Source organism: Aythya fuligula, chromosome 21, assembly GCF_009819795.1.
Source record: "Aythya fuligula isolate bAytFul2 chromosome 21, bAytFul2.pri, whole genome shotgun sequence".
NCBI lineage: Eukaryota > Metazoa > Chordata > Aves > Anseriformes > Anatidae > Aythya > Aythya fuligula.
This window is the reverse complement of record NC_045579.1, coordinates 5,600,998-5,625,345: the sequence shown is the minus strand read 5'-3', so window position 1 is coordinate 5,625,345 and position 24,348 is coordinate 5,600,998. Positions and strand designations below refer to the sequence as shown.

The 24,348-nt window shown below is 58.6% G+C and overlaps 2 protein-coding genes across 2 annotated transcripts in view; one reads left to right on the top strand and one right to left on the bottom strand.

Moving 5' to 3' along the window:
- The window catches only part of SAMD11 (sterile alpha motif domain containing 11), a 101,950-nt gene extending 85,932 nt beyond the window's left edge, over positions 1-16,018 (top strand). Inside the window, exons 9-14 of the mRNA XM_032201555.1 lie at positions 5,165-5,280; positions 5,442-5,520; positions 5,759-6,465; positions 10,186-10,310; positions 13,260-13,370; positions 15,708-16,018. Of these exons, the coding sequence (XP_032057446.1) occupies positions 5,165-5,280; positions 5,442-5,520; positions 5,759-6,465; positions 10,186-10,310; positions 13,260-13,370; positions 15,708-15,956 (1,387 nt within the window). The 3' untranslated portion in view covers positions 15,957-16,018. The remainder of the gene's footprint in view (positions 1-5,164; positions 5,281-5,441; positions 5,521-5,758; positions 6,466-10,185; positions 10,311-13,259; positions 13,371-15,707) is intronic.
- Positions 16,019-19,065: 3,047 nt separating this feature from the next.
- Positions 19,066-24,348, bottom strand: part of NOC2L (NOC2 like nucleolar associated transcriptional repressor) — a 33,918-nt gene continuing 28,635 nt past the window's right edge. The window contains exons 17-19 of the mRNA XM_032201574.1: positions 22,926-23,061; positions 21,041-21,184; positions 19,066-19,472 (exon numbers count right to left, since the gene is read on the bottom strand). Of these exons, the coding sequence (XP_032057465.1) occupies positions 19,342-19,472; positions 21,041-21,184; positions 22,926-23,061 (411 nt within the window). The 3' untranslated portion in view covers positions 19,066-19,341. The remainder of the gene's footprint in view (positions 19,473-21,040; positions 21,185-22,925; positions 23,062-24,348) is intronic.

The window sequence follows — 24,348 nt, the reverse complement described above, 5'->3', positions numbered from 1 at the left end:
TATCGCGCCCAGAGGTGCTCTGCTGCCAGGCAGGTGCTGTGATGGAGCTGGGCAGGGCCAGGAAACGTTAAAGCGGTTGGGAAGAGGGCAGGGAGGCAGCCAGCAGGCTCAGCAGGGGCTGGAGCTGGGAGCTGTGCGCCTCCCCGCAACGCTTCTGTTGGCGATCCCGTTCTCCGAGTAGCCCTGCAAGGTTGGCACGTGTCAGACAGAGATCCCGGTGAGGTGAGGAGGGGAGGAGAGCACACAGGGCCCCAACCTGGTGTGGGTATTGAGAGAAGAACCTGCAGGCCCTCGGGTTCAGCTTGCAGGGTCACCCTGTGCCTCAGTTTCCCTTCCTGCGCTGCGACGGGGCCCTGGTTTTAGGGATTTTCCTGGGGTTTTTAGGGATGCCAGGAGAAGCCACGGCCACGCGTTACAAAGCAGAAAAGCACCGTGTGGGTTAAATCCTGCCTTCCCTTCTCCCTGGTGCTGTTAGCCTTGGGTTTTGCTCTTGGCTGCCATGGTCCCTGTCAACCAGGTCAATCACAGCAGCCTTTCTGCACCTTATTGTGCAGGCATGGACGTTGTAAAGGGTTCAGGTAGGCACTGACAGAGGCGGTGGCGATGGAGGAAGCGGGCTCACGTGCGTGGGCAAACCGTAGGTAGATTTATGACACCTCCTTTCCCCGGAGCAGAAGCAATCATGCATGATGTGGGGGGCTGCGAGCTGCTTGGTGCGGCGTTAAAATTCCATTCCGGCTTCCCATCGGGAGATCTGCGGGGATCAGGTCAGCTCTCCAGCGTGGCAGCAGCGTGGGCAGGAATAATTAGCCACTCCAGGCGTTACGAGGAGGGGAAAACCCACGCAGGTGACCCAGTTGTGCTGAGCCAGGGCAGTGCTGCTGCTCTCGCAGAGGCAGGGACGGAGGGAGCTCTGCCAGCAGGAGCTGCCCACTCGGTGCCCCGCTTCCCAGGTGTGAGGAGGGTGGGAGGCGAGGAGTCTGAGCCAGGGAACATCTGGGAAGGGAGGCGTGTGCCCGACTTTTTGGGTAGGCGTAACGAAGCAGAAGGTAGGGAGATGGGTGCTGGCTGTGCCAGGGTGTGCTCCAAAAAACACTAAAATGGGCATTTTTGGGGCTGGGTCCAAGGTCCTTTGAGCAGGGCAGTGTTCCCTTCACCTCTTCGGCTTCCCCAGCTGTCGGGGGCAGTTTGTAAAAGCTGTGCCTCTCGCAGTGCCCGTGGCCAGACCTGGAGCCGGGCTGCTGCTGGAGAACCCATTTGGTTTCAGTTTCCTAAATCCTTCCCGAGATCGGCTCAGCCTCGGCTTACGGAGCGCCAAGCCCCGGTGGTTTGTTTGAAAGGGCTGTCGAGTTAGCTCGGAGTTATAAAAAGACTTGGAAGAGGAAAGGGTACAGCTCGAAGGTGTCACTGTTGCTGCTCCAGCCTGGAGAACTTCCCATCTCCAAGCTGCTCCGGCTCCTGCAGGAACGGCAGGTGGCTGCGCCCTGCACAGGCTGGGCTGCTGGGATCCTGCTACCTCCCGAATTTTTTTTGGCACCGGGCTGGCTTTGCTGCCTTGTTTGGCCTGGCAGCTTCTTAGCCAGGGTGCTCGGCTCTGGGTACGTGGTGCAGGACCTGCTCCTGGGCTGTGCTCCGGACCTGGAGCTGGGCAGACCCCGCTTCTCTGGGTGTTGGGAGATGCTGGAGCCTTTCCCTTTCCCCCCCTGTGCTCCTTGCTGCCCTCCTACCCTCACTGTGCCCTGCCCCACATCCCCCTCTCTGCTCCAAAGCCTTCATCCACCTTCCTCCCACTTCTGCACCTTCTCACCTGGGCGAGGGGCAGCGCAGAAAGACCCCGGAGCTCGCCCTGCCCTAGGGAATTTGGCTTTGGCACCGCTTTGCGTTTTGAGCCACCAATTCCCCCCAGCCAGCCCCTCCACGCCCAGGACAGCAGAGGTACGTGTCCCTTTCTGCCTGCAAAACCCGAGCACCGTTTTTTTGAGCAGCCTTTTCATTTCATTTAGTTCCCCTTCCTGGCACTGGCAGCGGCTGTGGATGGCGAGCCAGGAGCTGTGCCTGCCTATTACCTCAGGTTTGAAGTGTCTCTCCCTATCAAATGCAAAGCAGAAGCAAGCAGGGCTCTCATGCATCCTTTTTTTTTCTTTTTTTTTTTTTTTCCTCCTCCTTCTTCCATCCGTTCTAAATTTATTTCCATGCCTTGCCGCTTTCAATCTGCATTCCCTGACCCCCTCACGTCTCCAGCCGCTGCCTCTGCTCGGAGCCTGCCGGGGGGAGCTCGGGAGGCTGCGAGGGGGTTAAGGCGAGAGGCTTGGCTTTACCAGTATAATGTGTAACCCCGTAATGACTTTAAATATTGATTATTTGAAGGCCATTAGTGCTTATTGTTAAAGAAAAGTCAATACTTTTTAAGCCTCGCCAACCATTTGTCTCCTGTTAAAGGACATATCAAATTTAGCAGCATGCAGCGCAAATCCCCTAATACCCTGCTCCCGAGCCTCCAGCTGGCATAGTAGGGGAAAAAAAAGGGTCTGGGGAAGGACTGGGCAGCACCACGGAACTGCTCTCCTGGGGCAGGGACCAGGCTCATCATTCACCTCCTCGGGGGGCCGGGGCTGTAACTCAGCCCTCGCTCTGGGAGGAGGAAGAGGAGGAGGAAGGAAGCGAAGGGGGCTGGTGCCCGCGTGGGAAAGGATGCGAGGATTTGCATTGCGCTCTGCCTGAGAGCGCACGGCAGCCTCGGCTCGGGTCTCGGGGGGCTTTTTTCTCAGGGGTTGCCTTTTCCTCAGAGCTTGGCTGTCTCCAGGAGTGCTGTGAAGCAGTTGCCGGCCCCGTGGAGGAAGGAATTGGGCTCCCCGGCTCCTGCCCCCGTGCCAAGGGCCAGATTTGGGGCAGAAGCAGCATCTTCCCCATCTGCTGGCCCTAACTAAGCTGGGTGGGAGGCAGGCAGTGCTCGTCCTCGTGGTACCGTGGTTGGAGAGCATCGGTGTGCCAGCGGGGAGCAGGGTCCCTCATCCCCTGGGGATTTCCTGCTTGTCCCACGTGTATTTGGGGTGCCCCGCGTGGGGCAGGTGCCGATGCCTCCCCCTAAATTTCCCTCCCCATCGCTTGCCTGCCTGGCCCTGCCCTGAGCTGATCCCTGCTCTGCTGGGAGCCGGAGGCCACGAGCAGCCCCAAATTCCTTCGGGATCACGGCGAGCGCAGCGTTAAGGCATAAGAGCAACCTCTGGTTAATGCAGCACTGCCACCAGAGGGAAAAAGATCCTTTTTTCCCAAGCCCAGCCCCGATCTCCAGCTTCCTGGGTCTCCTCTTGGCTAAAACCCGGAGCCTCTCCTCGTTTTTTAGCATCCCCCCGTAGAGCCTGGGGCCGCCGCGCACCGCTCCCGGCACCAAATCGGGGGGACGCATCCCCCGCTTGCCCGGCCTCGGAACAGTTAAAAGCGACTTGATTTCCTAAATTGCTTCTTATAAAACGACCAGCACGTCTGCCAGCCTCGTCTCCCCATGATTACAGCTAATTACGATCGAGCGGACACCTCCTCACCCCCGTCATGCCGCTTTAATTGTCCGTTATTCATCTGCAGGCTGTCCGGGGTGGCAAAGCACTTGGCAGCCCAGCGACCGAGGCCTCGGCTAATTGTGAGGCCTCGGGGATTAGGGCAGGTGATTACACACTTCATGGTGTAATTACATAAGCATCGCTTGGCTGCTGCCCCGGCTCGGAGCCGAAGGTCAGGCGCTGCGTTACCTGAGATTAATTGGAGCTGCCAGCGGAGTGCGAGGTGCTGGCGGAGCGGTTATACGATTAGCATTAACATTTCAGCAGCGACGGATCGATCCGTGGCTCTCCTCCAGACACAGCGAGCTGTGCAATTAGTTTAGAGGAGAGCTAGGGGAGGAAGGAGGAGGAAAGGAGAGACGGGGAGACAGCCGGAGGAGGAGGAGGAGGAGGAGGAGGAGGAATTCAGAGGGGGCTCGCAGCCTGCCCGCTGCTGCCCATCAGCCTCTTGCAGCATTTCATGGGGATTTGGAGAGATGGCTGCATGGAAACAATCCTGGGAAGACTTAGGGAAAAGGCAGAGCAATTCCTTGCGGTGCTCATTGGAAAGCCTTCAGGGAGCCCCTCTTACCCCAAATCCTTCCTGGCTGGCTTCTCACGAGCCCTGGGGGCAGCCCAGCCCCACCTTGGCACCCCCCAGCCCCACGGAGAGGGGGAGCTCTCCTTGCCGCGGCGTCTCCCGTGCCTCCCCGCTCCCTTCCTCTCGCCCTCCGGTCTCTCCCGCAGCAGCCTTTACGGGGAGATGTTGTAAAATGAAAATAAACGGCGCAGCACTTGGCTTTGCCTCTGGATGCCCTGGTGAAGGTAATAATGTTGTAAGTGGCCATCAAAAGGAATTAAGAGACATGCAGCCGGAAAGCAGAGATTTGCTTGCAGGCTCCCAGGGCAGATTTGACTAATGGAAGAGACCTTGGCTCCTATTCCCTTCCTGCATATTCTTTTCTTTTTTTCTTCTTATTTTTTTTCTGCAACAAGCAAGCAGGCTCTACCTGCCTTGCTCCTGGGCATTGTCCCCTTCCCCGCCCTCCAACCTGCCTCTTCCAGTCACTTTCCACCTTCCCCAGCTCCCCAAATGCTTCTTCCCACTGACCCCGTGGCACTTGGAGCTCACGTCCCCCTCCCCAGCTCCCCTCTCTCCGCCTCACATCCCACTTTTCTCTCCAGCACGGGGGATCACCCCTCGTCCCAGTGATTCCTGTGATCCCCCTGATGCCTTCAGATCTTCACAGCCCCAGCTCCTCAGATCTAGAAGGGCTTTTTGGTTGTAAGGGAGCTGAGACAGAAGCCCGAGCTTGAAGGGAAAGGCAAAGGCAGCGTCCCCAGCGTTGCATCTGCCAGCTCTGGGTAGCCAAGGATGCTCTGAGCAGCCCAGCTCAGAGTAAATGAGGAGCAGGAGGGTGAGGGCAGGTAGGGCCGGTGGAGTTTGGGCTGATTTCTTCCCCGTCTGGTTCTGCTTTTCTGTATTTATTATTTTCTCCTCCTTTGCAAGTCTTACATCCAGGAAACGGGCATCTTTCTTATCTCGGCCCAGCCCCTGGTGGTGCAGAGAAGGGATGCTCTTCCTGAGCCAGCTTTTCAACCTGGATTTCTTTTTCTGGTCCCCGCAGGGAGATATCCCACCCGCCGCCGCTGCTCTCGCCCCAGAACGCGCCCCATATCGCCCTGGGGCCCCACTTGAGACCTCCTTTCCTCGGGGTGCCTTCGGCCCTGTGCCAGACACCAGGTGAGTGCAGGAGACGCCGTATTTCAGCACGGGGTTGGGAATGGGTTGCATTGGGTTGTGGAAGCTCTCCTGCTCGGCCCTTCGGAGAGCTCCCCCCGAGCGAGCAGGGGGTCAATGCTGGGCTGAATAACCCCGCGTCGTTTTGCCCTCCCTGTCCCCAGGTTACGGGTTCCTGCAGCCGGCACAAGCAGAGATGTTTGCACGGCAGCAAGAGATGCTCCGAAAGCAAAACCTGGCGAGGTGAGGAGCGCGGGGGGCGAGCCCTGCCCTTCTTTTCCCTGCTGACAGGCAGGGCACTGCGGGATGTGGGGCTGGGGGAGCCGTGCACGAGCAGCAGAGACACATCCAGCCGATCCCAATGGATCTGAGCGCGTGGGGACCGCGCTTGGAGAGCCCCCAGCTCAGCTTCAGCCGTGCTGCGGGTCAACAAATTCCTCTTAGGGTCTTCCAGTGACCTCCTCTGCCTCTCCCCGTGCAGGTTGGAGATGTCGGCCGAGATCATCCGCCAGAAGGAGCTGGAGAACCTCCACAGGCAGCGGCTGCTGGCCGGCGACCCTCTGAGCCTCCACCCCGGCTTGCCCCCGGACCACCCGGCCCTGCGCAACGTGCACGACATCCCCGAGGGCCACCCGCTGCGGGAGGAGCTGTCCCGGCGCAACGCCATGCTGGTGCTGCGGCACAACAACGCGCCCCTGCTCTCCCTCAACCCCGGCGTCCCCAGCAGCTCCACGCCGCCCAAGGAGCAGCCGCGGCGGGGCAGCAGGAAGGCGGCGCAGCACCGCGCCGAGCCGCAGGGGCCGAGCGAGGCCAAGGAGGCGGCGGAGCCCCGCGGGGCGCGGGACGGGGCCCCGGACTGTAACGACGAGGAGATGAAGGACTCGGAGAGCGACGCCGACGTGAGCGACGAGAAGCCCGAGAGCCTGAAGGCGGAGAGCAGCGGCTCGGCCGCCGAGCTGAAGGAGTGCAAGGAGGCGGGGAAGGGCTGCGAAGGGGCCAAGGAGCTGGGGGAAGGGGCCGCCGGCACCAATGCGCCCTGCAGCTCGTCCAGCGCCGAGTCCCCCAGCCACTTGCTCGGGCCGGGCATCAACAAAAGCGAGGTGAAATACCTGCCGCCAGCCTCCATCCCGCCGCCCCAGCCGCTGCCCTTCGGGTTCCCCTACACAATGAGCCCGTACTTCCACGCAGGTGGGTGCGCCGAGTGGCTGTGGGGCTTGCTGAACGCAGGGCTCGTCCCCTTGCCGTCCTGCAGTGTGCTCGTGGTGGCCCTTCTGTACCTTTTATTGAGGTTAAAAGGCCCCCATTTGCACCACAGCGGGTCAAGGGTGGTTACGAGCACCAGCAGGGACAGAGCAGGTCCCAAGCACATAAAAAAAGGCGAGGGCGATGTGATGGGTTAGGGGACCTTGCAATTTCGGGGACCTTCTCCATAAACTGTGGTTAGGAGAGATGTGAAATATCAGCAGCTTCAGGGAGAGGTGAGGCAGATGACTGGCGGCAAGGATCTGCCCTACAAAGGGACGGGTCAGAGGTTTTGTGCCTGGAAGGGAGGCCGGAAGGTCAGGGCAGGCTGTCGGGCTGCGCTCAGCTGGTTTGGAGCCAAAATTGTTCCTTTCCCTGCAGCAACTTGCCCATCGGGTGGGCCAGACCGGCAGGGAAACCACGACCAGCTCTCCGCCATCCCCAGCTGAAAACCAAACCCCGCTTCGCCTAATAATAATTAGCAGAGCAATTAGCAGGAGGCAGGAGCAGGCGGAGGAGGGAGACCGGGGGGGGGGACATGGCACGTGGGGCGCCGAGCCTGCCTCCTCTCCGTGCGGAGAGCCGCGGCGGCGGGGAGCGCGGCTGCCCGGCGCTCATTAGAGCTGCCTTCCAGCCAGGAAGGAGGAAGCGATTTTTCGATGACAGGCAGGTGGCCAGCCTGATAAATATTCCTGCTGCCGGGGGCTGCCGAGGCGTCCTCGCAGGAGCCCTTCTCTCCCGGCCATTAAGGGAAGAAGCGCGCACGGCTCCGGCGCGCATCGGCCGCGCGAGGCTCCGCGGGGAGGCCGGGCTGTGCGCGGGCTTGCTGCCTTCCCCCAGCGAGGCCCGGGTTCCTGTAATAGCCCATTTATTATTATCACTTCGAATTTATATCACCGGCCTGTCTGGAGGCCTTGGCAGAGATGAGCGCTTCTGATTTTGCTCCTGATTTGTGGAGCCCGCCGCAGGTCTGGTCCTGAGGGCGGTTTTTGCTTTTGGTGGTGGCTGCGTGCAGGGGAACAGCACCGGGCTCGGGATCCCTCGTGCCAGGAAAAGCTCCTGGTTTGGGATCAGGGCACACCCCATGCAGATGGGGGAGCCGGGAGGAGAGCTCAGCCGCTGAAATACCGAGGGCTGCATTGATCCCGGGGGCCCTGGGCTGCGCCAGGGTAATGTGCAGCAACCAAAACACAACCAAAAAAAAGGGGTTTTGGCCCTTGAGGAGAGGCTCTTGGAGGCAGCCAGGCAGAGCTGCACCAACCTCCCCCCCTTGTGTGCCAAATAAATCCCTGAATACTTCGGAGGGCTGCTCTGCTCTTTTGGCCTGCCTGGTCCCGGCGTTGTGGCACGAGACAGGGAAGGTGGTGCTGGGCCCGGGAGGCTGAGCTGGCTGGAAATGCCGGCTCCTCAGGGCCTGCAGCAAGGGAGCTCCTGCTGCGGAGGCAGGGAGCCGCTCGGCGTCCCCGCCGGGAGGAATATTGACGGCAGCCAGAGCCGGGTCGATTCCCGCAGCCGCCTTCTGGGGACCTGGCGGCTGCCGCCTGACCTCATCTCGCCAAGGTTTCAGCAGCCCTGCTCCCCTCCTCCTCCTCCATCCTCCTCCTCCTCCTCCGGCGAGGTGAAGGATGGAGCGTGCAGGAGGCTAAAATCCTCGCATCGATCCGGAGGCTGGAGAGCAATTAACGGGAGGCTGCCGCTGGGAGGGGGCGCAGGGCTGGCTTTGGAGGGGGAGCGGTGCCGATGGAACAGCAGGAACCCCCCCAAAAGGGGCTGCCCCCCCCACAGCGGGCCTGCTTTGTGCACCTGGCACCTGAAGCCACCTTGGGCTTCTCTCCCAAGGCAGCTGGATGTCGGGAGGAGGGAGAAAAATTAGAAATGCGGCCGGGGGGCGGCGAGGGCTCGTACGTGTGGACACCTGCCCACGAGCCGGGGCTGATGAATCCTCCCCGGTGCCTCCGCGGCGGGCCCCATCTGGAGAGCTGCTCTGCAATCCATTAGCAGCCTCCCGGCCCCTCATTTATCACGGGGCGAGGCGGGGGGGCCCTGGCAGGGAATTGCTGCTGCCCCGGCGGCGCGGCGGGGCCGGGTGACATGTCATTATGGCACCAGCAGCCGCGTCCCCTCGCGCCGCTGGGCACCGATTTGTCCTCATTCCCCGAGCTGCCAGAGCGGGGAGAGGTCCTTGGGGAGGGGGAGCAGGATGGGACCCCCCCAGCAGCGAGCTCCAGAGCCCCAGCTCGGGGTGCTGAGCACCTGGGTGGGATCTGCTGCAGCCACAGGGAGCCCCGGGACTGGTTTCCCACTGGTTTCCCACTGGTTTCACTGGGAAGAGGCGTCCTCCCGATGGGTTTTAGGTTCCTCAGGGCAGAGCCCGCAGCGTGGCTCTTCGCCTTCCCCTTCCCACTGATATTTCCACCTTCCTGGTATCACCGGGAAGGGAAGGCGAACTCTGAGAGAAATCCTGTGGCCACGTTGTGTTTCCTTGTGTGTGGGGACGTGGAAAACCTGCCTTATTCCCACCCAGCGGGGCTGTTTTACTCCAAGCATCTCGCCCCAGCGCTGCCCGTGCCCAGAACAGAGTGATCCCGTGAGTGTGGCTCCAGTTCCTCCCTTCACCGAGCTGCAGCCGCCCTTCCAAAAAGCAGAAAGAGAATTGCCCTGCCCCGGGAAAGAGCAGCCCTTTCCTCTCCTCTCCTCTCCTTTCCCTGCCACCTTGGGCCGTGGTGGTTTTGGCAGGCAGCCCCCGTTTGTGGCTCCCCGTTTTGTGGCTCTGCTGGGTGCGCTCCCCACCAGGACTTTTTGGGGGCCGTGTTCCTGGTGCTGCTCCAAAGCCTTGGGGACAAAACCTACAGAAAGGATCGTTTTGTCAGGATAAACCCCTGGGAGAAGTATTTTTGGGGGTATTTTATTGCTTCATGCCCTGAAGGGACGTGTTTTGGTGCAATTTGTTGCTCCGTGCCCTTTATGAGGGCCGTGCTACGTCCCTCATAAACTTTCCCCCTGCCCAGCACGGCCACGGCTGCCCAGGTCCTCGTCAATGACCCCGACGTTGCCGCGCAGCAGCGAGTTCCTCGCGTTAAGAACGCTTTATTTTTCCCCAAAAAGTGGCATTTTCTGGAAATGGGTTTCTTCAGTGCTGGCCCAGCTGGGACCCAAGTGTGGTTTGGTGGGACGGACGGACAGACGGACACGCAGGGGGCTGGGGGAGAGGAGAGCAGCCCCCGGGGCAGGCAGCATTCTGCTCTGCGGGGTGTGCAGGAACACCCCTCGGGGGTTGTTTTTATTTATTTTTTTATTTATTTTTATTTATTTTTATTTTTTTTCCCCTTCCTTCTTTTCGCCGCCCTCCCCCCCATCCCTGCCCTGCAGCTGAAGAACATTAAGCACATGAAATGCATTAGCTGGGATTTTTCCTTCCCCCCCGATCCCCCCCCCCCCACCTCCCCTTTCCAAGCTGGGGACCTCCAGGAGGAAGAGGCCTACGAATTGACCCTGCCCAGTGCTTTAATTGACAGGTCATTAAAGATGAATGTGCGGCTGGAGAAAAATATTCAGATTGCAGGCTGCTTGTTGTCCGTGTGGGATTTTAATGATTTATGTTTCTTTCTCCTCCCCTCCTTCCCCCCTTTTTTTTTTTTCCCCCCCCCTTGCCTCCGAACGCTGCAGGCACCATGGGAGGTCTGTTTCTGGATGGCGAGGAAAGCCCCGCGCTGGAAGACATCAGCAAATGGACAGTGGAGGATGTGTGCAGCTTCGTGTCCAACCTCTCCGGCTGCACCGAGTACACTCAGGTAAAGCATCCTCCAGCCCCAGCAGCCTCCCAGCCCTGCCTCTTTTTCCTCGTGGCGTCCATCCCCATGGGTGGACAGCCCGGAGCCCTGCACTCCCTGTAGCTCGTTCACCTTGTGAATTGCACAATAAATCCTTGCTGCTGGTGCCGACCCCAAAAGCAAAAGGGTGGATGGGAGCAGGGCAAGGCTGGGGGCTTCGAGCTCTCCTCCTGCGCCCGTGGGGCAGAGCAGGGACAGAGCCCGGTGGCACAAACATCCCCGTAAGCTCCGCGCTCACGCGTCGCAGTGCTGCTGGTGGTGATTTTTAAGCTCATCCTAGGATGCCTCTCGGTGTGAGGTCGCGAGGTGCAGTACAAAAACCCAACCCCGTGTTTTTGGCTTGCGCGCCCGCCGGGGCCCATTATAAATGCCCCATTGAGAGCGCGCCGCCTGCGAGGGCGCAGATTCCTGAGCTGTCTGGGACGGCCTCGTAAAGGGGGTCCAGTGTGCTGGGAGGGGGGGGAGAGAAAGCAGCAGATAGAGAGGCAAAGGGCCAGCGCCGAGGACAATCCTGCCTTTCAGCAGAGACGCATCCGAGGCTGAGAACGGATCTCAGGAGGGAGGAAGGAGCAGCGCTGGGCTTTCCGGACACGCTGCTCCAAGAGGAGCTTCCCCGACTGGCAGCCAGGGAGGGCAAAGCTCTCCTTGGGCATCCCGGCTGGCTGGAAGCTGATTGCCAAAAAAAAAACGCTTTCTCCAAAAAAAAAAAACTTGCTTCTTCAGTGCATTGGGCAGAAGTTGTGTCCCCCGTGAGTTGTTTTGAGAAGGGGGAAGCTCAGCACCCAGCTCCTGCTCTGAGCGAGGTTCCCTTTAGGTCCTGCTGACGTTGGTGTGTGCTCTGTGGAGAGGTGCAAGCAGCTCGCCCCGAGGGGATGGGGAAGCTGGGACACAGCCTTTTCTTTTCTTTATGGAAGCCTGGAATTGCCCCACAGCTCCCCTTAACTCCCCGGTGATGGGATAACTCTGCTTTCACTCCCAAATCTCTTTCCTCCACTCCCAAATCCCTTTCCTTGCCCCCCAAACCCTGACGTTAATCCCATCACAGCGTGCTTTGTCACCACCACCTGCAAACCAGGGCTGCTTTGGAGCAGACACCTGTGTGTGCATCCAGGATTTAGGAAAGGGAATGCTCCTCAGAGAGGTGGAGCACACAAAATGTTCCCTAGGAGGAACGAGAGGGGTTTGGGCTCCCTGTGGCTCAAGATTTTGGCTGGCTGGCTGCTTGCAGGAGGGTCCACATGCAGCAGCTCTGTGTGTGGAGGGGAGCTCGGGGGCTGCTGCTGGTGAGGACAGTGAGGGATGGGGTCAGCACGTCCCCGTGTGCTGATTATTTGCTGGGAGGGACACGAGCCCACGCAAAAGGCTCCCAACCCAGGCTTGCTGCTGCCCGTGCCAACAGAGCGCCCTCGGCACGGCGACGCCTTGCCCATGTTCCCAAAACGGCACGGGGATGGGCACAGAGGATGGGAAATCACCCGGGAGCTGGTGGGAAGCGTGGAGAAATCCTTCCCGCAGCCACCTCGCCGGAGGCTCATCCATCCAGCCAGCTCCACCTCGCGTGCCAGCCCCCGGTGCGCCAGCGGGGAGAAATCAATGGCTCGGCGAGACAAAGCAAAACGCTTCACGCTGCCGGGAGCAGCTCTCAACAGCCTCCTGGCGGGGGCCCCCTGCTCCGGTGCATTTTGCTGGGGGTGCGTGGTGTGAGGGGGTGGGTTGTTCCGCGCCGTGGTTAGGCGCTTAGCAGGTTTTTTACTATGTGAAAACGCCGGCGATGGGGGGAGAGCCAGCTCCGGGGCTGCGCGCCGCAGAGCCGCCTGTTCCCGTCTCCAAAGCCGCAGCTGCCGGGGAGGTCTGGCAGCGACCCGCAGGCTGCTGCTGCCAGGAAAAGCCAGCGAGAGCGTGGTGGTATGCAGTGCGTGTGGAGCTCAGGCAAACAAGAAGGTTTCAGCAGAAAAACCCCAAGTTGCTGCTGCTCCCGGCCCCCGACAACCTTCGGCTTAGTCCCTGCCGCGGGTCGGGACCTGCGGGACACCCGCGGGCGACGCTGTTCTCGCTTGGAGGCTTTTTGTGCTGGGTTTTAGCGGCGAGCGAAGGGAGGCTGCTGGCTCCCGGCCACGCTGGCTTCGCAGGGAGGAGAAGAAATGGGTATATTAAGTTTCGTGAGGTCAAGGAGCAGCAAAACGCTGCAGTCATGGGCGGCTTTGCTGGTGGAGTCCGGCAATAAAATAAAATAAAAATAAGGGCTCACAGCAGCTCAGCTGCTGCTCCGAAGGGATGGCTCTGGGCTAGGGGCTGCTGAGAAAGAAGCCTCTAGAGGAAAATAAAATCTCCTCTCACTGTGCTGCTCAGTGAGGGCACTGCTGTGCGAAACCCCCCCGCGGCGAGGCGGCAGCATCGGGCGGCTCGTTTGGGCAAGGCTCCAGCGCGAGCCGGGCTGTGAAACGCTGCGGAGCGGCGCTGTGGTTGGGCTAAAAAAAATACTAAAAGCACAACAAAACAGGCCCAGAGCTGACATCCCCCGACTGCTGGCAGCTTCTGCTCGCGCTACGGAGCTCGGGCATCCGGAGCAAGCCCCCGGGGGAGCCTGGTGCAAGCACAGCCCTGCTGTGCCTACAAGGACCGGGGCCGTAAGCTCACGTAGCCAGCCCGTAACCTTTGCAGCACGTACTGGGTGGAAAACTCCTGCACAGAGCTCACTGCAATACTGCTGGGCTGCTGGCTCAGTTTTTTCCAAATAGCCAGAAAAAAACGGTGTGTGATGTAGGATTTGTCAACAATTCAGATTCGTATGGTGTCGTCTGTCCTTTTTTTTGGGGTTTATGTGTTGGCTCCTGGATTCAGGATGTAAACGCTGCCCGTGGTGAGGGATTTCAGCCCCTCAGCCCTGAGCCTGGCCCCGTTTTCCCGCAGGTATTCCGCGAGCAAGCGATCGATGGCGAGACCCTGCCCCTCCTGACAGAAGAGCACTTGCTGAACAACATGGGGCTGAAGCTCGGCCCCGCACTGAAGATCCGCTCTCAGGTAGGAGCAGTCCCACTGCCGGGTGGTACCAAGGGGCACACGGTCAGGCTGGAGCAGCTCCGTTGTCCCCCTGGTTTAGTGGCTGTAATTTTCCAAGTGATAATCGTTTAGTTCTTTAATTTGGGTTTCAGGAGCGTGCGTGCTGGGCTCCAGAAATGGTGCATGTGCTCATCCATCAGTCAGGCAGCTCTTCCAGGGCAGACAGCACGCAAATAGCTCGGGACGGGGATGCAGAGGGAGCCTAAATCGACCCCGGCGAGGTGCTTGTGGCGAGGGAGAGCAGCTGCAGCCAGGCAGGGGAGGCAGAGGATGCCAAATCAGCTCCACCTGAAATAGTCTGTGGGGCCTCGAGCGGGTGATGCCATTTCAGGAGATGTGTTTTTGTTCTAGACCGGCTGCAGGGCCTCCTGCTGCTCCTTTCCCTTGTGCCCAAAGGGCTCTGGGCAGCTCCGTTTTGGGGAGCTCGAGGCCCCGAGGCATCTCACAGGCTCAGCATCGGCTGCTGGGCGCTTTCCCTCCCCAGTAACACCAAGCTCTGCCCCTCCTCGGCCGTGCTAGCACAAACCTGCTGCCTGTTTATTTCCTCCTCAACAGATCGGTTTGCTCCCATAGCACTATTTCTTTAAAGCAATGCCAATCCTCCCCAAAACACCTTTTTTTTTTTTTTTTCCTTTTTTTCTCCTGCCTTGGCTCCCAGCTGCCCGGGGAGGTTTGCTCGCGGTCACAGCGACCCGTTACAGCTGCCTCCAACTCCTCTTGGACACGAAGCTGGCCGAGCAGCTCTGCTCCAGCTGCGTTTTGTTTTCCCCAAACCCATCCAAAAACCAGCACCCGGCCCCTGCCACACGTCAGGACCAGGCGGGGCTGCGCGGTGCCACCGGGCTGCACACGGGAGCATCCCTGCCCTGATCCAGGAGCCGTGCGTTTGTTAGGTTATGTTAAAACAATGAGGGAGCCTTTACTGCTTTCCCTACAGCCCTCACTGTTTACGAGGGGGCTAATAAAAAGGTTCTGTGGGCAATTGTTCCCCGTGGGTCAATTCAGGAGGAAATAAAACTCGTATGTTTCTTAAAAAACAGGGAATGCCAAATAGCTCGCAGCCATACCGAGAGTGGATGTGGTAGGGGGAGGAATATGAGATAGGGGCTGAAGCTTGAAAAACCCTGCTTCGATTTAATCAATAGTGTTTAAAGTTCTCTAATAAGGCAGGGGCTGGGGGGGGGGGGGGGTAAGTGGGGGAGCAGAGCCCTGATGCTGCTCACTGCATAATGCCCCGGTTGTCTGGTTGGAGCACCAGCCGGTGTTTTTGTTTAAGCCTAAATGCGAACCAGCTGTGTAGGTGCTGGAAAGTTGTGAGGCCTTTGGCCCTCGCTGGGAGGCAAGAGCTGCTGCAGGAGAGCTTTCTCCGGAGCTGCAGCGGGGAGAGGCTGCAGGCTTACAGCTTCCTGCGCCGCTAACAGAAGCCACCCTGTAGCCAGATTGCTTTTTTTTTTCCCCCCTCTTCCCATTAGAGCAATTCCTGCTCTTCAAAAGTGGGCAGCGGGCGCTGGTCTGCAGCTTTCTAGCACTTTGGGGCTGGCAGAAGCGTTCTGGTGAACCGGTGGTGCCTGCGAATGGGATGGGATGAGGCAGGTGTTGCCAGCTGGCTGCACCCCGTACTCGAGGCAGCTGCCCAGGGGGTGACCCCAAAGCCTGGTGCAGCAGGGCGCACGGGGACGGATGCATCCCACTGCCAGGTTTCACCTGGGGCCATGCAGAGCACGGTCACACATGGCTGTGCAGCCTTACCTAGCACAGGGTCCAGGTTTCCACAGCCCCTTTCTGAGCCCTGAGCATTTCAGGGGCTGGATTTGGGTCAGCGTTGGGGTTTCGGGCTTGCTTTCAGCCTGGAACACAGCGAGGCCATCAGCGTGGGACACATGCAGGACACGTTGCAGGAGGGATTCTTGCACTGCCCATCCCAGCACAGCTTTAGCCTGCGAGATGTGAGCAGGGCTCCAGCTCCAGCTGCACTTTGGGGCCGTGCTCTTTGTGAGCCGTGCCCCAAAGCGCCCGGCACCAGAGGGAGCGCGCTGGCACAACAGAGCCCTGTAGGAAAAGGGAGAGGGGGAAGAAATCTTCCCGGATCTTCTCCAGCAATGCACCAAGGGAGTTTTGGTGCAGCAGGAACAGCAGCTCTTCATTTAAATGGTGCCACTTCCCCGGATTTGGGACCCTTCAGATTTCAGCCCCTGGGGCACTTCAGGACCGCGCAGCCCCTGGGGCTTTCCAGAGCCAGGTTGCGCACAGGCTCAGCCCTTTAACCCCTGCGTTGACGTTCTGTTTTTTTTTCCCTAGGTGGCCAAGAGAGTGGGCCGAGTGCTGTACATGGCCGGCTTCCCCATGGCTTTCCCTCTGCAGCCCCCTGGTTTGAGGCCCCCGGAGCGGGACCTGCCCCCCGCCGACCTGCGGCCGTCCTCCACGGGCAGCGTGGCTTCGCCCTTCAGCAGCGGGCTGCCCTCGGCCAGCCGCATCTCACCAAAGCAGGAGAACGGCAACCCCGCCATCCTCGCCGGGCTCAACGACACCACGAAACCTCCCTCCTAACCGCCGGCCGGCTCGGGGCTGCTGCTGGAACTGAGCTTCGGCTGGGGGAAACCCAAGGGAAGGCGGCGCGAGAGCAGGAGAGCCTCCCTCGGCGCCAGACACGGGAGCGAGGAAGGGAGGGTTTTAAGGTTTGGTTTTGTTTTTTTTTTTTGGATGCATTTGCTTTTTGTTTTAAAAAAACTCACGGAAGTTTTAAAAACTGTATAAAGGGAAGGAAAGGAAACTATCCAAAGATGTTTTTCGAGGCAAGACGAGTGAAGAGGAAGATGATGGTGGAGGACGGCGGCGGTGCCCTTCCCTTCCACGCCCCTTCGCGCTCCCCAGGTTGATGGAGAGCTGGGAGCGGGGAGGAATAAAGCTCCTCTTTGCCTTCAGAGCCACACGGCTGGCAGCAACTTCTGGCAGTGACTCGGAGCAGGGCCAGGGACCGGGCACTGCTCCTCCCACCAGTACTCAGCACCCCTGAGGGAAAAAGAAAACAAACCCACGGAAACGGCAAGCGAGCGCCTTCCCAAGCAGCTCCTCCTCCCGGGAAACTGTCCTCAGTTCCTCATTCAGGTGTCTATGCATCTCTAGCGACTTTTAAAACAATACCAAAGACAGACAAAAAAATAAAAAAAAAAATAAGAAAAAAAAATAGAAAAACTTAAAACTAAAAGGCAAGTTCCGGTCCATGTTTACTTCAGTGTGGATGGTACGGCACAGGCGGCGCGCGGCCCCTCGGCTGGGGGCTGCCCTCTCCCCGGCGCCTTTTCCTTGCAGCACACACCCAGGAGGACTCTGCTCCAGCCCCGCAGAGCTGCTTTTTTGGTTTTTTTTTCCCCTTGTTTTGTTTTAAAGAAGAAAAAAAAAAGGAGTGTGTGTGCTGATTTGGGACGAAGGGTCACAGGCCTCACTCCAGCGTGGCCCTCTCCCTCTTGTCGCGTGTCCTACGGACTCATTTCTACGTTTGGGTTATTATTATTTTTGTTCGTTTGTAGGGTTGGTTTTTTGTTCCTTTTAAAGCCTTGTTACAGAGGTGGATGTAGTTGCACATTCTGGCCTGCTGTGGACCATGAGACGGATACCTGTGCGTTCCCAGAGGAGGGGGAGGGATGCTGGGGGGGGGTCAAGCTAAAAAAAAAAAACAAGGGGCAGAGTTTTTACTACTGTGAACGAGACGGAAACTCCTGGGGGTGACCTCCTGTGACTTGTACAGTTGTGAGCAACAATCACATGTGGTACTTTTCTCTCTCTCTCTCTCTCCCCTCTTTTTTTTTTTTTTTTTGTTTAAACGTTGCACGTGCTGCCGTTTTTTCTTACAAAAATAGCTTGGTGGTACATTAGCTTCTTTATATTGTAAAATAATAATAAAAAAAAAAAATTGTCATTATCCATCACATCACGATAAAAATGCTTTCCAGCAATCAGTTTAAATAAAAAAGAAAAACACTTAATTTACAAATGGTACCTGGCTTCCTGAGCCCCTCCTGGATGGGTCCTTTACCCACGAAGCCTCTTTCATTGTGTGCACCACTGCCGGTGGTGGGAACCCGGTGTTAAATGGCAAAAAACCCCTCCTTGCCCAGAAAAGTTAAGGGAAAGGAGGCAGAAACAACCTCTTTCTTTCGGAAGAGAAGGTAAGTTCAACCTTTTTCTTGCAGTTGGGGCCCTGCAAGCCTCGTCCCCGCAGCCACATCCCAGCTGTCACCGCCTGGGGACAGCGGCTGCGTTACCAGCCTGGCCCCTCAGTCTGGAGCAATCCCGACCCCTGCTAAAGCAGCAGGTGCTCAGCCCCCTCAGGGCTCTCTAAATAATAAATAAATAATAATAAATTATTGATTTCTGAGGATACTCCCTCCTCCTTAGGGGCCAAAGGGTATCTGGGCGCGTGTTTAGGGACAGGACCAATAATTATTTTAACTACAGCCCGGGGGAAGAAAGAAACCACAGCACCCTTTCTACCCCCTAAGCTCCAAAAAAACGTAATGAACTCTGAAGGAAACAGAGCCAGTTCCCCCACAGCCCTCTTATAGCAGTGATTTGCCCGTTACCTGCACAGCAAGGATGTTTGGAAGCAGGAGAGGAGCAGCACGGGGTGCAGGGCAGGAAGAGCAGAATTACAGCTTGGTGTGGGTGTCGCTCAGGGATGGGGCGAGAGGGAGCACAGCAGCCAGGCTGCAGGACACGTGGCCTGACTGGTCCCTTTTGGCTGCAGTAAGGGAACGTTTCTGAGCTGCGGTTAGTCCTGCTCCATGAAAATAGCCCTTAAAAATACCTCTTTTTAAACGTTTTAAAGAAAACAGCTCGTCTTCTTGCGGTGTGCCTGGAGGGGAACACGTAGGCAGAGCAGCAGGCAGTGATGAACAAGCCCGTGCAGGCAGCTTGGCCACCCCGGTGCTGACACCGAACGGGGACAGAGAGGAGTAAAGATAACATTCAGCCCTGCCCCTCTCTCTTCCTTTCCAAGAAATCTGCATGAAGAAAAAAAAATACTCTTGAAAGGCACAGTTCATGTTCAGGAGTGATTTTTTTGTCAGATCACTCTGAGAATACTTACACCTGGTTTTTAGGGAGGGAGGGAAGGAGGCAGGCTGCCCCTGTCACACTGCTGCTTGCAGGGCTCGCAGCCAGCAGCCGGGCACGTTCCTGGTGCCACCACGGGTGACAACAGGACTGTCACAGCGCACAGGAGCACCCTGAGTGCCCCTTGGCTCACCAAGCACGTGGATCTGGGGTCTAGCCAACAAATCCTGGGCAAATCCTACAATTTTTCTGATGTGAAAAGCGTATTTCCTACGTTATTACCTTGGCCTCCTCTTACTCCACCCTGCTCGCACCCCCTCCCTTCTCCTCCCACACCCCCGGGCTGGTTATTTCAGGTTCCCACACACTCAGCATCCTTACAGCCCGGGCATCTGGCTGAGCTGCCTCGGCTGTCCCCGATAAAAGCTTTCCCTTTGCAGCGAGGACACAAAGCTCCGAACGCTCTGCGCACTCCTTGAGGACCCCTGGCTAAAGAGAGGGTTTGGGGAGAGAGCAAAACGGGGGGGCAGGACAGGCAGGAGGCCCCTCAGACAAAGGGGCTGCTCCTTCCCCTGGCCAGCAGAAGCTGAAATGGGAGCCTACGTTATTTAAACCAGATTTTAATGAGGGCTTTTTATTACCTACGCCGAGCAGTTTTACTGGCTTTGAAGTGCCCCCCAAAAAAAAAAACGTTACCAAAAATATATAGAGTCTGTAGAAAAAGCTGGAGAAGTCCAAGTGGCTGCTGCGCCGTGTCACCGTAACAGTCCTCGGTGGCACCTGGGGATGGATCCCACCCCTCCTTACCACCTCCTGGAGCCCAGCTGGAGGTGCTGGAGGCTGGGGGAGGTCCGGAGGGGCTGTAGGGGCCCGGAGGTGCTCAGTCCTCGTCGGAGAACGCCAGGTCCTCCACAACGTCCTCGCCGCCTTGCGCCAGCTGCTCCAGGTCAGCCCGCGACAGCCCCCGGGGGCAGCTCCTCTGCTTCCGCGGGGCCTCGGTGCTGTCGTCCTCTGCGGGTGGGGAGAGAGAGAGAAAGAGGTGTAAATCCTGCTTTACTGGGGGGCAGGTGGAGGCAACTCGTCGCTAATTAAGCCCAGAGACTCGTTAATTTATTGGCAGTGCTGCAGCTCCCTGAGAGCGGTAGGTGAGCGCCGCAGGGCGCAGCGCAGGCTCTGGGGAGGGGGGGGAGAGGTAATGGTGCCCCCAGGCACGAGGGAGGGGACGAGGCAGGCAGTGCCCCCAGCCCTCTGAGCAGCCTTCCCCTCACGGAGACCCCTCTTGGGGGGGCGAGGAGCTGCCAGAAAGGAGCTGTGACAGCCACAAGGCTCCCAGGCACGAGCTGAGCCCCAAGCAACCTCCTTTTGGAGAGGTGTTTTAATAAACACGACGCAGAGCTGCTGTTTTCCGGGGGCTGTGCACGACTCCTCACGTTCCCCTTGCTGGTGCAGCCTCCCAGAAGTGGGGCTGGAGCTCCCCTGGCCCCTCGGACCATCCTGCTGAGCCCCTGCCAGCAGCGTGCAGGCTCAGCACCAGCCCCTCGGAGCTTCTTGCCGTGCGTCCCCTGCTCCAAAAAGGACACAAAGCCACCTCTGGCTGCCCACACCGGGCTGGATGCTCACGCTGAAAACCCCACTACAGCACCAGGTCCCCCAGCCCCCAAGAGAAGGTGATTTTCCCTACGTGTGCCTGCGTACAGAGGTGGGCAGGGAGGAGCAAGGCTGCCTCGTCCTCTTTGCCAGCACTGCCAGAACGCGCACCGAGCCCCCGTCTATTCCAGGCGAGGTGGCTGGGCTGTGTGTGCCAAGCCACAGCCATCTGCCACGCTGAATCAGGCGGGTTTTGCTCTCACTTGGCCTCTTTCCCCCTTCTGCTCCCCAACCTGGTTAAAAAAAAACCACCCCGGGAGCTTTTTGTGGCTGTTCCCCGCAGCCGCGCATCACGCCCAAAGGCAGGCAGGGGCGCAGAGGCTTGGTCCTATAAATCCCAGGCCTAAGCAATGGCAAAAAAAAGACAAAAAAGGAGAAAAAAAAAAAACAGCAAAGGAACAGCAGAGCAGGCAGAGGAGCCCTGGCAGGCCCAGCTCCCGTCTGCTCGCGTGGCAGTGACTTGGCAGAGGCAGGAGCGAGCCCAGCCGGGGTGCAGGCGGGCTCACGAGGTGGCTGCGGCTCCGTGCGAGGGCCAGGAGGGGCTGGCACAGCTGCACCAAAACCTCCAGCCTCCCCGGTGGCACAGCGTTAGCCCCGAGGAGGAGCTCAGCCTCCACACCTCGCCTGCGGAGAGCCTTGAAGCGAGGTTTCTGTGCCCTGCCGGGCTGGGCTGTACTTGCCGAGTCTGTTTGAGCCTCTCTGCAGGAGGCCCCTGCCAGGAGATGAAAGGGACTGGTGGCTGCGCAGCCCTTAACCCCTTCGCTCTCCGCTCGGAGCTGGCAGGGCTCCCCGTGTGCGTGCAGGGATCCCTCCTGCCTCCCCGCAGCTCACAGGGACAGGGGAGGCAGCTCCTTTGTAGGATGCAAAAGGCGCCTCGGGCTCCCAGCGCTGTCAGGAACGTCCCTTCCCCTTTTCCTAGGAGCACTACTCACCGTCGGAGTCGCCGTCGTCTTCCAAATCTTCCTCATCCTCTTCCACCTCGTACTCTCCCTCTTCATCGTCATCATCCTCACCGTAGTCCTTGCTGCTTGCTTCGGAGCTGTCGTCATCCGACGCTGCTTTGGCTTTGGATTTCCCTGCAAGAGTTTTTACAGCGTAAACAGAAAATCACGGGCAGCACAGGGCGTCACCACCCCGGCACGTGCTGAAGGGGAAGCTCACCACTCGCTTTCTCCTGCCACATCTCCCCACGAGCCTTTTGGCTTCACACCGGAGCCCGGAGAAGGATGCCCAGCGCTTCAGAGGCTCTCCCCTTCCTCTGCACGGGGATTTCACCAGGCAAATCAGCGCCAGGAGACGCCGAAACGCATCCCCAGGGGAGCAGCACCTCGAGCTAAGCCCGGTTTGCCTGCCCTGCCTCCCGACCTGCCCAGGCAGCTTCTTGCTCACATCTCAGCCCGCTCTGCCAGGCTTTTTTTTGCCCCAGCTGACCCGTGCTGCTCGCTGAGCCGGGTGCGGAGCCATCAATAAGCTCCCTGCCAGCGCCGCGCCGCCACCGATCCGTCAGCCCCTCGGCCCCCCGGGGCAGCCGAAGCTGTGGCTCGTGCAGGGAGCCCCCCGGGAGCTGGCTGGCAGCGCTGCTGGAGGCTTATTGATGGGCACCTGAGCAGCTCCGGCGAGGGGAACGCGCTCATCCATCACCCCGAGCACGGGGAGGAAGCAGGGGTGGGCAGGGAGCGGTGCTGGGATGTTCCCGAAGGTTGGGACGCAGGCAAGAAGTGGCTACGAGGGGATTTAGGGAGCTGCAGCCTTCCTGCGCCCCGCCGCCGAGCTGGGATCCTGCTGCCTCTCCCCCTAAATTCCCAGGGCAGAAGTCAAAGGGTTTCGTTGTGGGAGGCAGGAGCACATCGAGGGGATGGTTGGGGTGCTCCAGAGCTCCCCTCTCTCTCCCATCGACCCCAAGCACTGCCCCCGTGGGGAACACCCCGGCACCCCACGAGGAGCAGGAACAAGAGCTCATCGTGTGCTTCTCCCCAGACACGGGCTCTTTTCCCAACCTCTCCAGATCTCAGGGATCTATCTCAGCAAACCGCCCTGCTGCCACGCTGATCCCTCAGTATCCTGCCCTTTCCTTGCTGGGACACCTACAAAACCCCACCAACTTCTACCTCAACGCGAGTTTTCCGACCATTTCCTCCTCCTGCAGCACAGAAAGCTGTGAGGGGGGCATTGGTGCCGTGCCAAGCTTTCCTTGAGCCATGTGGGGAACTTTTTAGGCAGGTTCCACAATTTACTATGGCCCCCTCGTGGTCGGAGCCAGCGAGTGGCACCATTTTCTCCAGAGGCTCCGGACTTTCTTGGCTCACCAAGAACACTTCCAATGTCACCTGCTAGAAAATAAATTCATCCCAAGTGCATGCAGAGAGAGGGAAACTGTTTTTCCATCAAAGGTTCTCGTTCTGGTAACCAGCCCCTGGGCTAGCTGCTGTTTGCAGTGTATATGGTGAAAATCAAGCCCGCTGCCAGGTAGAAAAACGTTTTTGCTCCTCTTTTGCACGTGGGGAACAAAAGTTGGATTTCTGCATCTCTGCCCAGCATGCAAAAAAGGCAACAAATGCTCCTACGTTCTCTGAGGCTTTGGGTCAGGCGTGGAAAAGAAAGGACTAAGGCAGATCCCAAGGGTTTAAAATGAGCTGGAGTGACAAGGTGGGAGAGGGAGAGGAGGAGGAAAGCCTCCCAGCTGCCTTCTGTCACTCTGAAAAGCCCCCACGGTGCTGTGCTCCCTCTCCACGTCAGTCCACCTTTTGAAGTGAACGTGCATCTCCCTCAGGGCAGCAAAACCCGGCGAGGAGAGGCGTGCCCTACCTGCAGCCCTACCTTTCACAGCAATCCCAGTGCTCTCCTCATCAGAGTCAGTGTCCAGCTCGAAGAGCTCCTTGAATTCCTTCTTGTCTTCCTCCTTCCTTTCCTCTTGCTTCTTACGTTTAATTTCGGGGAAGTTCAAGTCTTCAAGCTGGGAAAAAAAAAAACAAAGAAAACACCAAGCCAACGTTAAGCACGACCTTAATTTGTGCTTTTTACACACAAAATGCTGAGCTTAAACGCAGGAACTTGGCTTTGCCCTGCCTGTGGAAGCCACGCTGCCAAGAGCAGTTGGGTCAGCCAGGGATACAGGGAGGGATACCTCTGAAGAAGAAACTTTCCAGCAGTGCCCAAAGCCGTGGCAGCTCTCGCAAGCTGTTTTCTTGGCCCTAAATTTCAGCCAAGGTGCTTCAGCTCTGTCTCTGCCACGTCTTGCCCTGTTGCTAGCCCTTCTGGAGATCAATGGGCCAAGCCTTGCTGCTGCAGCCCCAGCCAATATCAATGCCATTAAGTACTTGCAATTGACACCACCTCGCTGCTCTTTACACCTCTCCGGAGGGGGATTAGGGGGAGGATTTACTCGCCAGGGCTCGGGCCAGCAGGGCGAAGATAATCAGAATGCAAATTAAATCCCAAGTGCTCTCTGAACATCAGCTGCCCGCTGCCTGTGCCTGGCTGCACACCTCCTGGGAAGCACTCATGCATTAGCACACATTAGCTTGCTTGGAAACATTCGCCCTGCGCCTAATAACTCATTTGCTCTCTCCCACCCCTCGACGCTCTCCTCTCCGACCACGGCCACTGCTTCACCCCCTCCCAGGAGCTTCCCCCGGAGGGAGAGGCAGCGTTTGGGAGGGTGCAAGAGGCACAGTGTTTGTTCCTGCAGACAGCTCCAGCAGTTTCTCCCGACCTGAAGGGAGAAACTTCATCGTGGTTACGGTCCCCAGCTGGGCAGTATTGATTCCAGGAGCTGAGAGCTTGCAGGCAATAACCTGCAGCACCACGATGGAGAGCCAGAGGCTGGCTGGAGAAGAGGAGAGGGGAGCAAAGCAGGCTCCTGGTTCTAAATCACCTTCCCACCTGCTTTTTTCTGCTACCAGAGACTTCTCCTTCTGCTGGCCCTGCAGAGACCTCGGTGCTGGGGAGATATGTGAAGGATGAAAGCAACCTGTGGGTGCTGGGGACACGGAATCACCACGCTGCCCTGCTGCTGGCAGCCACGGGCAGCACCTTTGGGTGCTCTCTGCCAAGATCCACGCTGGCTGCAGCCCTTGCGTGGCAGCTATCGCTCCTCAGCAGCTCCTCTTTGTCACAGCAGGAGCCTGGCACTGCCCAGCCAGCAAGGAGTTGAGGTTGGAAGCGTCCCAGTCCCTGTAAGCATCAAACAAACCGGAGGAGAAACCCGGATCCTGCAACAAGCTGCTTGCATCGACTGCTC